The 14140-nt window shown below is 40.2% G+C and overlaps 1 protein-coding gene across 11 annotated transcripts in view; it reads left to right on the top strand.

The window, feature by feature from the left end:
• PRRC2C (proline rich coiled-coil 2C) overlaps positions 1 to 14140 on the top strand; it is a 194983-nt gene that overhangs the window by 19248 nt on the left and 161595 nt on the right. For all 11 annotated transcript variants that reach the window (XM_089516032.1, XM_089516035.1, XM_089516025.1 and 8 more), the window contains exons 3-5: positions 6036 to 6213; positions 7759 to 7868; positions 9211 to 9348. In XM_089516032.1, coding sequence (XP_089372158.1) covers positions 6036 to 6213; positions 7759 to 7868; positions 9211 to 9348 — 426 coding nt within the window. The remainder of the gene's footprint in view (positions 1 to 6035; positions 6214 to 7758; positions 7869 to 9210; positions 9349 to 14140) is intronic.

Genomic DNA, 14140 nt, shown 5'->3' with positions numbered 1-14140 from the left:
CTACCAAACAGTTCTACTTTGGTTTCATCTGACCATATGACATTCTCCCAATCCTCTTTTGGATCATCCAAATGCTCTCTAGCAAACTTCAGACAGGCCTGGACACGTACTGGCTTAAGCAGGGGGACACATTTGGCATTGCAGGATCTGAGTCCCTGGTGGCGTAGTGTGTTACTGATGGTAGCCTTTGTTACGTTGGTCCCAGCTCTCCGCAGGTCATTCACTAGGTCTCCCCGTGTGGTTCTGGGATTTTTACTCACCGTTCTTCTGATCATTTTGACCCCACAGGGTGAGATCTTGCGTGGAGCCCCAAATCAAGGGCAATTATCAGTGGTCTTGTATGTCTCCCATTTTCTAATTATTGCTCCCACAGTTGATTTCTTCACACCAAGCTGCTCACCTATTGCAGATTCAGTCTTCCCAGCCTGATGCAGGTCTACAATTTTGTTTCTGGTGTCCTTCGACAGCTCTTTGGTCTTCACCATAGTGGTGTTTGGAGTGTGACTTTGAGGTTGTAGACAGGTGTCTTTTATACTGAAAACGGGTTCAAACAGGTGCCATTAATACAGGTAATGAGTGGAGGACAGAGGAGCCTCTTAAAGAAGAAGTTACAGGTCTGTGAGAGCCAGAAATCCTGCTTGTTTGTCACTGACCAAATACTTATTTTCCACCATAATTTGCAAATAAATTCTTTCCAAATCAGACAATGTAATTGTCTGGATTTGTTTTCTCATTTTGTCTCTCATTGTTGAGGTCTACCTATGATGTCAGTTACAGGCCTCTCTCATCTTTTTAAGTGGGAGAACTTGCACAATTGGTAGCAGACTACATACTTTTTTGCCCCACTGTAGTTTTGAATTTTTCCCTATGTTTTTACAGAATTATTACTGAATAGATCAGAATTTTTCGTTGCAATCTGTATGCCTAGATATTTAGCTTTTGAGACTATTTTAAATCTTGATTTTTCTTATAAATTGGCTTCCTCTTTTTTCTCTGTTTTTAGTTATTATCACTGTTTTGGCTGTCGATGCTAAACCCTGAAACTTCACCATACTTTTTAAGTACAATTGGCCCTCCATTTTTGCAGGGGATCCATTCCGGAACCACCACCACCTGTAAAAATGGAGGCTCACGGTTATTCAAGCCCCATAGGCTTGAATGCAGAGCCCTTCTGTGCGTGCAGCAATGCGCACATGCCATTGCAAATAGAAGAGATCACACTTTTGCATATATTCAAGGGCACGGATCCCAGATATGTATATCTGTACTGGCATGCCTATACTATCTGTAGAGTTTTCTAAGCTAATTACCAAGTGCAATGTAGCAGCTAAAAAGGACAATGCAATTTTAGACTGCAGCAATAAAAGTATAGTGTCTAGATCAAGGGAAGTAATAGTGCCAATGTATTCTGCTTTGGTCAGGCCCCACCTGGAATATTGTGTCCAGTTCTAGGCACCACAATTCAATTCAATTTAATAGGACATTGAGAAACTGGAGCGTGTCCAAAGGAGGGCAACTAAAATGGTGAAGGGCCTGGAAACTATTATTATTATTATTATTATTATTATTATTATTATTAACCTTTATTTATAAAGCGCTGTAAATTTACACAGCGCTGTATATATAACCTTTTAGTTAGACAGTTCCCTGCCCGCAGGCTTACAATCTAAAAAGACACGACAGGAGAAGGGAGAGGTGGTGGGGAAGGGGATGAAGACCAGCAGTTGTTCTCTACCTCCGAGGCCAGGACCAAGGCAGATGGAATGGAGGAAGGGCTTGGGTTCTTAATGGATGGTCAAAAGGAGAAGGGAATGACAGTAGGGAAGGGGGAAAGTCCAGCTCATCTGCTCTCTCACATAAGCCTCTCTCCCCCTCAAGATGGTGGTCGGAAGGAGGGCTCTTCTTCTTTCAGGCGAGGCCTGTTGTTGCTGGCCTTCCTCTCTCCCCCTCAAGATGGTGGTCGGAAGGAAGGCTCTTCTTCTTCCAGACCATTGAAACCATGCCCTATGAGGAACAACTTAGGGGGCTGGGGATGTTTAGCCTGGAGAAGAGAAGATTAAGAGGTGATAGTCCTGTCAGGGATGATGGGAGTTGTAGCTCTTCACCTCTGGCTCGAACTCACCACCTTGTTACGCACCGGCGCTGACCAGTTTTGGCCAGTGGTTAAAGCTTTGCTCTAAAGCAGCAGAGTTACAGAGAATAGGCTGAAGACCCTGACAAACTCTCCAAGCCTTCTCACTCTTGCTTCCACAGAAGTCTTTACACTTCTTCAGGATCCAGCTGGCTCTTGTATCTTCACTCAAGACACCAGACAACTCAGTAGTCTTATATAAAAGATCTACTTTATTCTACTATATACAACTCCAAAACTATCCAACAAAACTCCAATACTCCACCACTACTACCCACAAAATACATTGGGATTCATAGCAATTATTATAGTCATTGGAAAACACCACCCACTCTTGTCAGTTTCCACCCAGTGGGCGTGTACATCCATTTTCATTGGTTCTCTTGGTTCATCCCATAATTAATGATTTCATCATCTCACCTTGTCCACTTAACAATTCTCAGGTGTGTTCAATTATCCACTTTGCATTTCTGTCCTTGGCATTTAGGACTTGCTAATTACATTACCTTTTACACCTGTGTGGCTTCTAATTGCTTTTGCTGTGTCATCCTGACTCTCACATACATGTTTTATTTCTTTCACTGTATATCCCATGTTGCATTTTCCTTAACAAGTCCTGCTTAAATATTTGAAGGGATGTCAGCTTGTTTTCTGCTGCTGCAGAGAACAGGACCCAGAACAGTGGATGCAAGCTCCAGGTAAAGAGATTTCACCTCAATGTTAGGAGGAACTTCCTGACAGTAAGGGCTGTTCGACAGTGGAACGCTCTTCCTTGGAGTGTGGTGGAGTCTCCTTTCTTGGAGGTCTTTAAGTAGAGGCTGGATGGCCATCTGTTGGGTGTGCTTTGATTGAGAGTTCCTGCATGGCAGGGGGGTTGGACTGGATGGCCCTTGTGGTCTCTTCCAACTCTACGATTCTAAGTCATTGCATACACATGCCCTTTATAACACTGGTCTTTAATCTTTATCCCTTGAATTTCATTATGTTCTCTAGTCTCTCTGTTAAATACTTCTAATGGTAAAATAAATAATAGGGATAATGGTTATCCCTATCGTGTGCCTTTATGAATTTCAAAGGAAGGTGTAAGTTCCTCATTAATCAAGATCTGTGCAGATTGTTGTATATAGGCATTATCCACCTGGTAAAATTTTGTCCAATATTCATTGCTTCCATTATATGAAAAATAAAGGACCAATGAATATTGTCAAATGCCTTTTTGGCATCCAACATCAAAGCCAAATTTTTCTCATTGAGTTTCTCAAAATACAGGGAGCATGCGCCATTATAGGTGGCTTCTAGCTTACACAGCAGCCGCCAGGAGAATGGGAAAAAGGTGCACACGGCGAGCATGAGCCCCATTATATCTAAAGGGGCTTGAGTATATATGCTTTTTGCCTTATGCGGTGAGTCCGGAACAAATTCCCGCATAAGGCAAGGGTGGACTGTATTCTACAATATCCAGTATGTACCTGATGTTATCTCACATCTGTCTTTTCGATAGAAATCCACTTTGATCTTTATTTTATATACATTTGCAAAATTTTCTTTAGTCTTTCTGCTAAAATGGAAGCAAAAAATTTATAGTCAAGATTTAGCAGTGATATTAGACAATAATTCCTTGGATCTGTATGGTCTGTGTCCTCTCTGAGAGTTATTGTGGTTGTTGCTGATTTCCATGAAATAATAACAACAACAATAAGATTTACTTATATGCCGCTCAATCAGTGGGAATCTGTACGCCTTACAACAGACAGGATAATACAAGGCAATAACAATAAACATGAATTAAAAAACAAATGTAACATAGCAATGCATTAAACAATAACAATAAAATAAGATAGCGATTAACAATAGCAATAAATAACAAAAATGCATAGCAATTATAGCAACAAAAATACATAGTAATTATAGCAACAATAAAATTAACAATGCAAAATACATAACAATTAACAGAGCAAAACAACTAAAATGAAATTATATAATAATAGCAAATGCAACTCTAATGGAATGCAATACAATAATACAATACAATACAATAAAACACAATACAACTCCAATGCAATATAACACAATACACATAATTCCCCCTTCCCTCCCCCGCTTCAAATATACAACAAAGACTCCAGATATAAAAATGACAAAAACTAAAATAAATCATTAAAACCATTAGTCAAACAATCAAAGCAATCAATCTCCAGCTGAGTCCTCCATTGCCTTTTGAGGCTCTGGGATGATGGTGAGTGGAGCAAGGCAATCCTCTCCAGATGAGTTCTCCATTGCCTTTTGAGCCTCTGGGAAGATGGTGGGTGGAGTGAGGCAGATTTTTTATAGTAGGGTGCCATGAATCCATCTGGTCCTGGAGCTTTGCTGATTTTTTTTTGCTTCCATCACCTCTGCAATAGTGATGTTTTCTTCCAATTTTACTTTTTGTATTCCATTGATTTTTGAGACACTTCTTGATTGAATATAATGTTTGATTTTGTCTTGTGAAATGTTTATGCACTGAATAATCTAGAATAGTAATCATAATTTTTTTTATTCTTGTCTGTTCTGTTGCCATTTCAGTTCAGTTCATCTTTATTACAGCTTCTTTTATTTCTCTTATATTGAAGATCAGTCTTCTCCCTTCTTTTTTTCTTAATTTTAGTGCCAGCCTTTTCCCTAGCTCATCAGCAAATTTGAAGTTTCTCTGTTTTCCTGCTTGTGTGTGTGTGTGTGTGTGTGTGTGTGTATACTACTTCTGATACCAATTCTATAGAAAATTGCTTCTGTGGAGCTTTTAATTCAGTGATTAATTTACGTGTAGAGGGGTTAGATTTGAATTCTTCTTATCTTGTATTGCTTTTAATAATTTTTCTTGTTTTTGTTTTTCTTCTTGTATTCTGTCTGTTTTTGTATTCAAAAAAAACCCTTTATTACTGGTTTGATAGTCTCCCAAACAATATGCAGCTGCGTTCCTTTGTCAATGTTTTCCTCAAAATAAATTTTAAATTTCTTATGTCTTCTAGTACTGTATCATCTTGTAATAATAGTTCATTTAGTTTCCACCTGAATTGTTTATTTCTTGCTCTCAGGCATATTGTGATGGGTTTGTGGTCAGATAAGGTTTTAGGTAATTTTTCCAGTTTTTGTATATATCTATTTATTGATTAGCTAACTAAAAACTTGTTAATCCTAGAAAACGATTTGTGCCTTTCCAGAAAAAAAGTGTAGTCTTTTGTAGTACGATATTTATGCCTCCAAATATCTATTAATTTCAAATCTTCCATTAATATATTAAAGACTTTGGGCAGTTTTCCCTGATTTTTTTCCATTTATTTTTTTCCTGAAGGTACGAACTATTGGTTGCTTTCTCCCATTGTTCCAATTGCTTGGCATTATATATATTTTTTGTAATTTAATACCAGATTAAATTTGTAAAAATTATCTTTGTTTTCTTGTGGGACATATAGACAGACCACTATACATTTCATTCCCTACTGGACCACTTGGAAACCTATAAAGTGTCCCTCAGGGCCTGAAATAATTGTTCTGCTGACAGTCTTTTGTTTACATAGATCACCACTCCCCTTTTCTCCTAAAGATGAGGGATTGATGTGTAGATGATCAGCTTGTACTACCAAAACAACTTAATACTGTCATTAATGTCATTTCTTTAAATGCTTATACTCACTTGCCCAGGTTAAGAAACAGATGTTTTCCTGTGCTCCACTCACAGACAAGTTGGGTGATTTTCCTTAATAAAAGAGAATCTCTACATTCTCCTTATAAAGCTTTTCAGAGGCAGTGAAATAGAAATAATTTTAATACCAAAGGCCAAGAATCACTTTCTTAAAATAAAGTTTTCTTTTGCATTGAAATAAATGCAAACTAACAATTCAAAATCTCTTTTCTTGATATATAGTTACAACACGCCATGGGCTACAGAGTCTTGGGAAAGTTGCCATTTCACGGAGGATGCCACCTCCTGCTAACCTTCCGAGCCTTAAAGCAGAGAACAAAGGAAACGATCCTAACATAAACATAGTGCCCAAGGATGGCACAGGATGGGCTTCTAAACAAGAGCAACATGAGGAAGAAAAGTAAGTTAATGGTCAAACTGTAAATTCTTCTTTAGCAGAATGACATTAAAGGTGGTAATTGTAGTACAGTTCAAGTCATGCTGTAGGATGACATTTTATATAAGCTTTAATTGATGTGCAGCAATACACTTAAAAGTATAGTTGGGGATTATCAATTTTGGGAATTTTCCTGTTCACTTTAATTGATATCACATTTCCTATTGGCATTGTGAATAAATAGGTGTTGTTATCACATTTTGCTCAAGACTGTTGGATAATTTAAAAATTTATTACCGTATATACTCGTGTACAAGTTGACTTTGTATATAACTCAAGGGAAGGTTTTAGGGTCAAAATCATGGCTACATTGGGGGTAAAACTTAGGGGAGGAGAAGGTTTTAACATCAAAGTGAGAAGGAATGAGCTGGGAGGAAATGTGGTGCTTGGCAGGCAGGGATGATCCAGAGAGAAAGAGGAGGAGAAGGAGAGAAGGTTTTAACATCTGACTTAGAAGGAAGGAACTGGAGGAATATGTGGTCCTTGGTGGGCAGGGACGATCCATAGAGAGATGCAAGGATGGAAAAGAAGGTTTTTCTGAGAAGTGAATCACCTTACACGGACACACACACACATACACACACATGTGCGCTCCTGTCTGGAAGGTCTTTCAGAAATCATTGCCAAAGCACAGGGATTAGGGCATTGGGGATGATGCTTCTTTTAGGATCTTTCTGAGATATATTACTGTTTTGACCCATATATGTCAATTTAGGATTTTAGGGCCAATTTTTGGGCATAAATTTCTCAAGTTATAGTTGAGTATATACAGTATGTTTTATCACATAGATGTTCATGAAACAAGGCCTGACAGTTATTTTCATTAGATTTTATAGAGGGACCATCCTTTCTGCAACATTCACATGAAGAACCTTTAGGATTAAGTCTGGTCTTAACCGGACTTTAAGAGTTAGGAAAGCGGTACATAAAATAAAACCTTTTAATCAGTCAGTCAGTATCAGTTCATCTGTTTCTGCTCACTGTCACCTCTACTTAGGATTATAAGAGTTGTTTATTCATTTTTGACATGAATCCACCTCCCAGTTGTGAGTAGAAGAATCCATCCTGCTCTATCAAACATATAACACAAATCATAATACCAAATATCTCACTTTCTTTCCCCCTCCTCTGGGTGAAAGCAGAGGGAGAGTCTTCTGCCATAAGGAAAGCATTCACCAGATCAATTAATTCTTCCCCCCCCCCAGTAGATAAGACCCCCACATCCTGTAGTTTGGGTTATGCTTAACCCAAAGCATAACCCAAACTACAGGATGTGGGGTTCTTATCTACTGGAAATGGACATATCACAGGTAAGAGCCAATGTCCCCTTTTCACAGTCTTACAATTTCACAAGTGGAAAGGTTATTGATATCATTTCATCAATTCAGAAGCTGTCTTTAATTATCTGAAAAGTGGTTTGGTTATAAGCCTCACTGTTGGTTTTTTTTAATCACCTGATTACACAGTTTTATGATCAGGTATGTTTCTTCAAATTTATCTTGCTTTCAGACCACCAGAAGTGCCACAAACTCAGCCAAAGCCTGAAGTTCCTGCTCCTCCAGAAGCTCCCCCTGTTGCCAGATCATGGGCTAGTACCAAGCAAGGTGGGCAGGGTGATGGTAAGTGGATGAAAGGTGGACCAGCCTAATTGGTAGCAGGTCTGTTTTGCAGTCCTGTGTAGGACACGTTACAGTCTCTTTCCCTTTGAGATAGCTGAAATGGAGTTATAGAAACTACTGTTGCATGAAAGATAAAGCACCTGACTTGGATGAAAACTTTATGTTTGTAGCAGTTATGTTATGATAAGTACATTTGTCTATAATACTTTGTAAGATCATATATACAGTTTAAACATAATTATAACAGTATCATTGTTAAACATAGTTATAGTATATCCTCAAGTGTTTGGGGGTGGATGCAGAGAGAATCTGGACCACATTCTGCCTCTCTGCTCCAGGTTCTAGTTATAGATCTATTTATACAACATTAAGTGCTTTTACCTTTCTTGGGACAATTCATAATTAGAAAATTTCCAACTGGCCAAAAACCATTTCTCTTAGTACTGATTGCTGGTGGGGGGGGGAGGGTTATTTTAGTTGATGAGTTGATTTGTTTCATTTTAAAGTGTTTCATACAGTTTTATCTTTTTAAAATGTATTTTATTATTAAAATGTATTTATTAACCTCTGATGGTGTCAAAGCAAACAGTTCTAAGCTGCTGCCCTTTACTTTTGGAAAGTTTTTTTTCTCCTGTCAAAAAGATCTTAGATTTTACAATTCATATTCAGTTTGGTTTGGTTCCTTTATTCTCACAGTTCACCATGGAAACAACTGGTCCAATAATCTTTGCTGAAGTAACCAATTCCATTATAAGAGAGATTTTTTTCAATTTAAAGTCAGAGAGGAAGATATACTGTATATACTCACAGATAAGTCTAGAAATTTTAGTCATAAATGACTCAATCCTAGGTTGATTTATCCACAGGTCAGTGTAAGTACTGTACCTTAACTCTTGCCAAAAACCACACCATCTCTTTCTCTGAATAGAATGGCGAAACACAAGAGTCTGTCCTGGGAGAACCTAAAAGAAGCACCAAACCCCTCTATTTCCTCTATCATGGCGCCATTTCTGGTCTTTTTGACCTGTGTGTATTTTCTTAGTCCCCTCCCGCCTTTAGGGTGAGCACATACAGTTATGCATGCTGGAATTTTGTAAGTTCTTTGAGATTGTTTTCCTTTGCTTCATCTTTTACATCCTTTGTTACATGTCCCCAAGTTTTATCTTCAGTTTATCCATAGGTCATATCAAAATCAATAATTGTGGCCTCAAAACCTGCTATTGACTTATGCATGAGATCAATCTATAAACAAGTATATACAGTATCTTTTTTAAAGCTAGTGAATTTTCCCCATTACAGATCCAGGGTTTCTGAAGGTTTTTTTTTATCATAATTGTCTCAGGTCCTGGAGTTCAGATAAATAGCTATTTTCAACAAGAGTTTCCTAGCCTGCAGGCAGCTGGAGATCAAGAAAAGACAAATAAAGAGAAGGATTCAGCTGAAGAGGCTTATGGTCCTGGACCCAGTTTACGACCACAAAGTAGGTATTCATAAAATATTAGAATGTCTTCTGATATAACTATATTACTCTTTTTTAAAAGAGTTGTCTTCATTTGCTTTTTGGTCAAAAATTCTTAAAGTAATATCCAAAGGAAATGTTGGTCTAAGCTTGACATTTAGGGTTACAAGTTTCAATCAGTTTGGTGTAATTAATCAGCTAAAGATTTAATTCGAAATGTATACTCTGTACTCCTTGTCAGATTAATTAGTATAATACTAACAAGACTAATGTTCAAACTGTCTTCTTTTTGCATCAGAATTTAACGGGGGAAATATGTTTGAATTTTATAATCAAAACTAGACAGTTACTTGCCTTGCAAAAACAGTCAAAGGCGGCTAAAATTGAGTGTCCAATTAATTTGCAAATTGTGGTTAGGCAAGTTGACCATTTTATTTACCTAAATTACTGTATATACTCATCTATAAGTCTAGAAATTTTAGTCCAAAAATTGATCCAAAAAAACTGGAAGTCGACTTATCCACGGGCCAATGTAAGTACTGTACTTTAACTCAAATATATATGGAGCCATCCCCTTTTTCTGAATAGAGTGGTAAAAGGCAAGGGCTTAGTCCACCCTAGGAGCATCAAAAAGAATCATGAATCCCCTCTATTCGCTCATCTATGCAGCCTTTAGGATCAGCACAAACAGTTAATGTCTGCTGGAATTTTCTAAGTTCTTAGCATCATTTTTGTTTGCATTATTCTTTACATCCATTGTTACAGGCCCCTAAGTTTTATGCTCGACTTATCCACGCACGGGTCATATCAAAATCCATAATTTTGGCCCCCAAACTTCCCCTCAATTTATGCATGAGATCAACCTATAGTCAAGTATATACAGTATCATTTAATGGGATGTCTGCTTTTCACCATTACTATCAGTGAATTGATTTAGTACTTTTCAAAACTACTGAATGTTATCAGCTATAACAGGCTCAATATAATAAGGTTGAACAGTGATTCTGTATGATCATATTCAGCTCTTATGAATTTGTGATATTGTAATAGCTCAGGGAAGCCTATAAGGATTTCATTTATAAACATTACTTAATATCCTTAACAGTAGATTATCTGGTTATTTCCCTCCCTATTTGATGTGAGCAAGGCATCGAAGACTAGGTAGTAACCTCCTCTCAAGAATGGCAGGGTTCATTTCATCTAGATTTGCCTGTTATGTCCAGATTCTCAGGACTTCAGTTTTTTCTTGACTTTGCCGCACATAGTTTCTACTTTCTATTTCTGCAAATCCATTTCTCTTCTTCCTTAGGCAAACCATTTCTTAATTTCAACCTTAGCAAGCATTTTTTGTTCACATATTAGTAACTGATATTTTCAAAGGAAAGTCTATTTATCCACATTGCTGCACTACACTCTTATAGTGCTGCTATTCCATTTTTACTGCTCTGGCTGCCACCTGTTGCATTTTGAGGTTTGTAGTTCAATGAGGCCTAAGAGCTCTCTGGCTGCGAATTCTAAATACCCTTCCTTAAACTGCAAATCCCAGAATACAGCAGGAGGCAACCAGAGCAGTAAAAGTGGAATAGCAGCACTATAAGAGTGTAGTGCAGTAATCTAGCCAATCTCTTACAGTATTAGATACAGAAGAAAATATTCTCTTTATGATAATTAATCCCTATTCTGATGTTGTCACAGCATTTTCCAATTTTCATCAGCTAGTGATATGGAGCCAGAGTGGGAAGTTTCAGCACACATTGCGTCTATAATATCAGGCACAGCAGGTGGATCTGCTCCTATGGAGGTGCAAATTCTCCTGGTTTTATAATTGGGCCCGCACTAGCAGAGCTCAGATTAACTAGGAAAACGCCAGAGTCCATTCCACTATTCACTGACAAATGTTAGACTAAGGCTGATAGTGTGTGTATGTGTGTGTGTGTGTATGTGTATGTATCTTCGTGGTCTCTGCAAATCATCCAGATGGGTTGTACTGCACCTGCGCAGTTCTGCTCAGAAACTTCTGGAATCACTGGGCAAAGTCAACTTTGCAACTTTTTGCCGGTAGCTCCACCCAACCCATATAAGTCCCCTGCGTTCCTGCTCTTTCCCCAGTTCCTTCTTTCCGCCGCGTTTGCTGCTCATGGAACTGTGCTCTGGAATCCACTTGTTATTCTCTTGGAAATTTCAACCTCGGCTAGCTTGACCATTCTTATTCAGATCCACCCCCCACTCCGGTGATGTTGACCAATCTGTACGTTTTACGACCGATTCAGATTCAGATTTGGCTTATGATGTCTCCGGCTTCGTTTAAAAAGTGCAACGTATGTGGTGGTAAGATCCCTGGGCAGGATCCCCACTCTTCATGTCTCCTTTGCCGGGGTGAGGGTCACAATACCAGGACTTGTGCCCTATGTAAGTCGTTACCCCCCCCCCCCCAGCCAGAAAAAATCGCAACTCCCACCTCAAGGCTGCCTTGTACCAGCAGACTCTGCTCCTGCCGAAAGCCTCGCACCTTGCTTCTCTACCTGCGGCCTCGGAGTCTGTGTCGATGGCTTCTGTTTCTGCAGCTCAGAGTTCCTCCACTGAAACTAGTGTCACTGCTGTGTTTGTCCCTGAAAGGGATTTTGGATCCAAAGGAGCCCGTCCAAGTCTAAGTCCTCCAAAAAGGACAAGACTAAGCACAAGGACTCGAGCTCCAAGAAGGATTCGGCCCATGATAAGGATTTGAGCTCCCAAAAGGAATCGAGCTCTAAATCCTCCTCCAAGAAGAGGTATGCAGATGCAGGAGAAGGCTCTCCTCATGACTCTTCTCATACCAAAAAGCCACGTACCAAGTCTCCTGATGATGTCTGGTCGGTTCCAAAGACCAAGCCACCTCTTTGGTACCCAGATGGGCCGCGTCGGTACCGGCCAAATCCGAGTAGTGTGGCTCTCACCATTCTCGCCAAACGCTGGCCTCAGTTTCAGTCTTGACCCCTCGCTCTACCCAGGCCACCTTTCCCAAAGAGCTGACTCTTCACCAGGTCTCGGATGACGACGGTGACGATCCAGTCTTGCCTGTCTTGACACCTCACAGAGATTCGTCCAGGAGTTGACGTTCTCCCATCCTGGTTCCGCAGGTAGAGTTTCACTGGGCTCTTTATGATAATTTACTAACATTTATCCCTGTCCTTATGTTGTCATAGCATTTTCGAATTCTCATCAGCTAGTGATATGGAGCCAGAGTGGGAAGTTTCAGCACACATTGCGTCTATAATATCAGGCACAGCAGGTGGATCTGCTCCTATGGAGGTGCATCTTCTCTGGATTTTAGTGCTGCCCCTCTTAGCTAGCAGAAATTCTCCTGGTTTTATACTTGAGCCTGCACTAGCAGAGCTCAGATTAACTAGGAAAACGCCAGAGTCCATTCCACTATTCACTGACAAATGTTAGGCTAAGGCTGATAAAATTCACAAACACAAATGGGTTTATTCTGCACCTGCACAGGAATGCTCAGAAACTTCTAGAATCTCTGGCAAAAGTTAGTTTGCAACTTTTTGGCGGTAGTTCTGCCCATCCCATATATAGCCCCCCTCACGGTCCCGCTCTTCTCCAGTTCCTTCATTCCGCCACACTTAGCAGCTCAAGGAACTTCGCTAGCTTGGTTTACCTTGCTATCGGCCTTTCTTATTGGAATCTGGACTACTGACCAACGGAATCGTTCTTGACCACTCTCATGGACTATCCTGCGGACTTTGTTATCAGTTAACAGCTTGACTACGGTACTCTTTACTACTCTTTTTGACCATGGCCTCTTTTAAAAGATGCACCAAGTGCGGGGTGAAAATCCCAACTTCGGACGGACATGATAAATGCGTCCTTTGTTTAGGGGAGACCCATATCCCAAGAGATTGCCCCCATTGTAAGGCCATGACTATATAGGCCTTGAAAAATAGAAATCAAAAATGGAAGGCTTCCCTTTATGAAAAGGTCCTCCAACCCTCTCCAGCCTCTACTTCGGCTCCTCTTCCAGAGCCATCCACGAGACCATCCACTTCAGCAGTCCCAAGGGACAAATCCCTAAGATCAGGGATCTTAGTGGGGACACTACAAAGTCCTCCAAGAGTAAACATGGAGACAAGCAAAAGTCCTCCCAAACCACTCTTACTGAGCAAGAGCACCCTAGACAGGCTAAATCTGCCTCTCTGTAGCAAAATCTTGTCGTAAGGGCCCTTCCAGCACTGTTTTGCCCCCCCCCCCCCCGCGCCTGATTCGATGCCTACCACTACTCTGACCCTAACAGCGGTTTCGGCCTCCATTTCGACCCCTTTGGAACCAAAAGTACTTCTATCGAGCCATCTTACTTTAAAGGATGACGATGTGCAGATTGTCAACCTTGACCACAGCTCTGAATCAGAAGGGGAGATCCGGGATCCTGAACCCCCATCCTCACTTGTAGAGATAAGTCTTGGTCCCGTTCTCTTCCACGTCGAAACCAGGCCACGCTCAGTACAGAAACCGATGAGGCCCAATCTCACGAACAACCCAACCGTGACCTTTTTGACCTCTACCCGGATCTCATCTACAACCATCAGAATACTTCTTGCCCGTGGATGCCACATATCTCCGTTGTAACCTGCCGGGCCCTACCAGAGTGATGCCCTCATCACAGACACAGAAGGATACTATCTCGATACATTCTGAAGACTCGCACCGGAAACACTTGACCCCTCCTAGAGTTGTCTTGCCTGAATTTGAAGGCTTTCTGGACCAAAACTGCAGGAGATCTCGTTCTTGGTCCCAGTCGCGCTCTCCTACACCTAACTTTGAGGATGAC

Source organism: Sceloporus occidentalis, unplaced genomic scaffold (assembly GCF_023333645.1).
Source record: "Sceloporus occidentalis isolate IW3139 unplaced genomic scaffold, rSceOcc1.0.p SCAF_3, whole genome shotgun sequence".
Lineage (NCBI taxonomy): Eukaryota > Metazoa > Chordata > Lepidosauria > Squamata > Phrynosomatidae > Sceloporus > Sceloporus occidentalis.
Note: the sequence above shows the minus strand (reverse complement) of the source record. Positions and strands in the feature narration are given on the sequence as shown.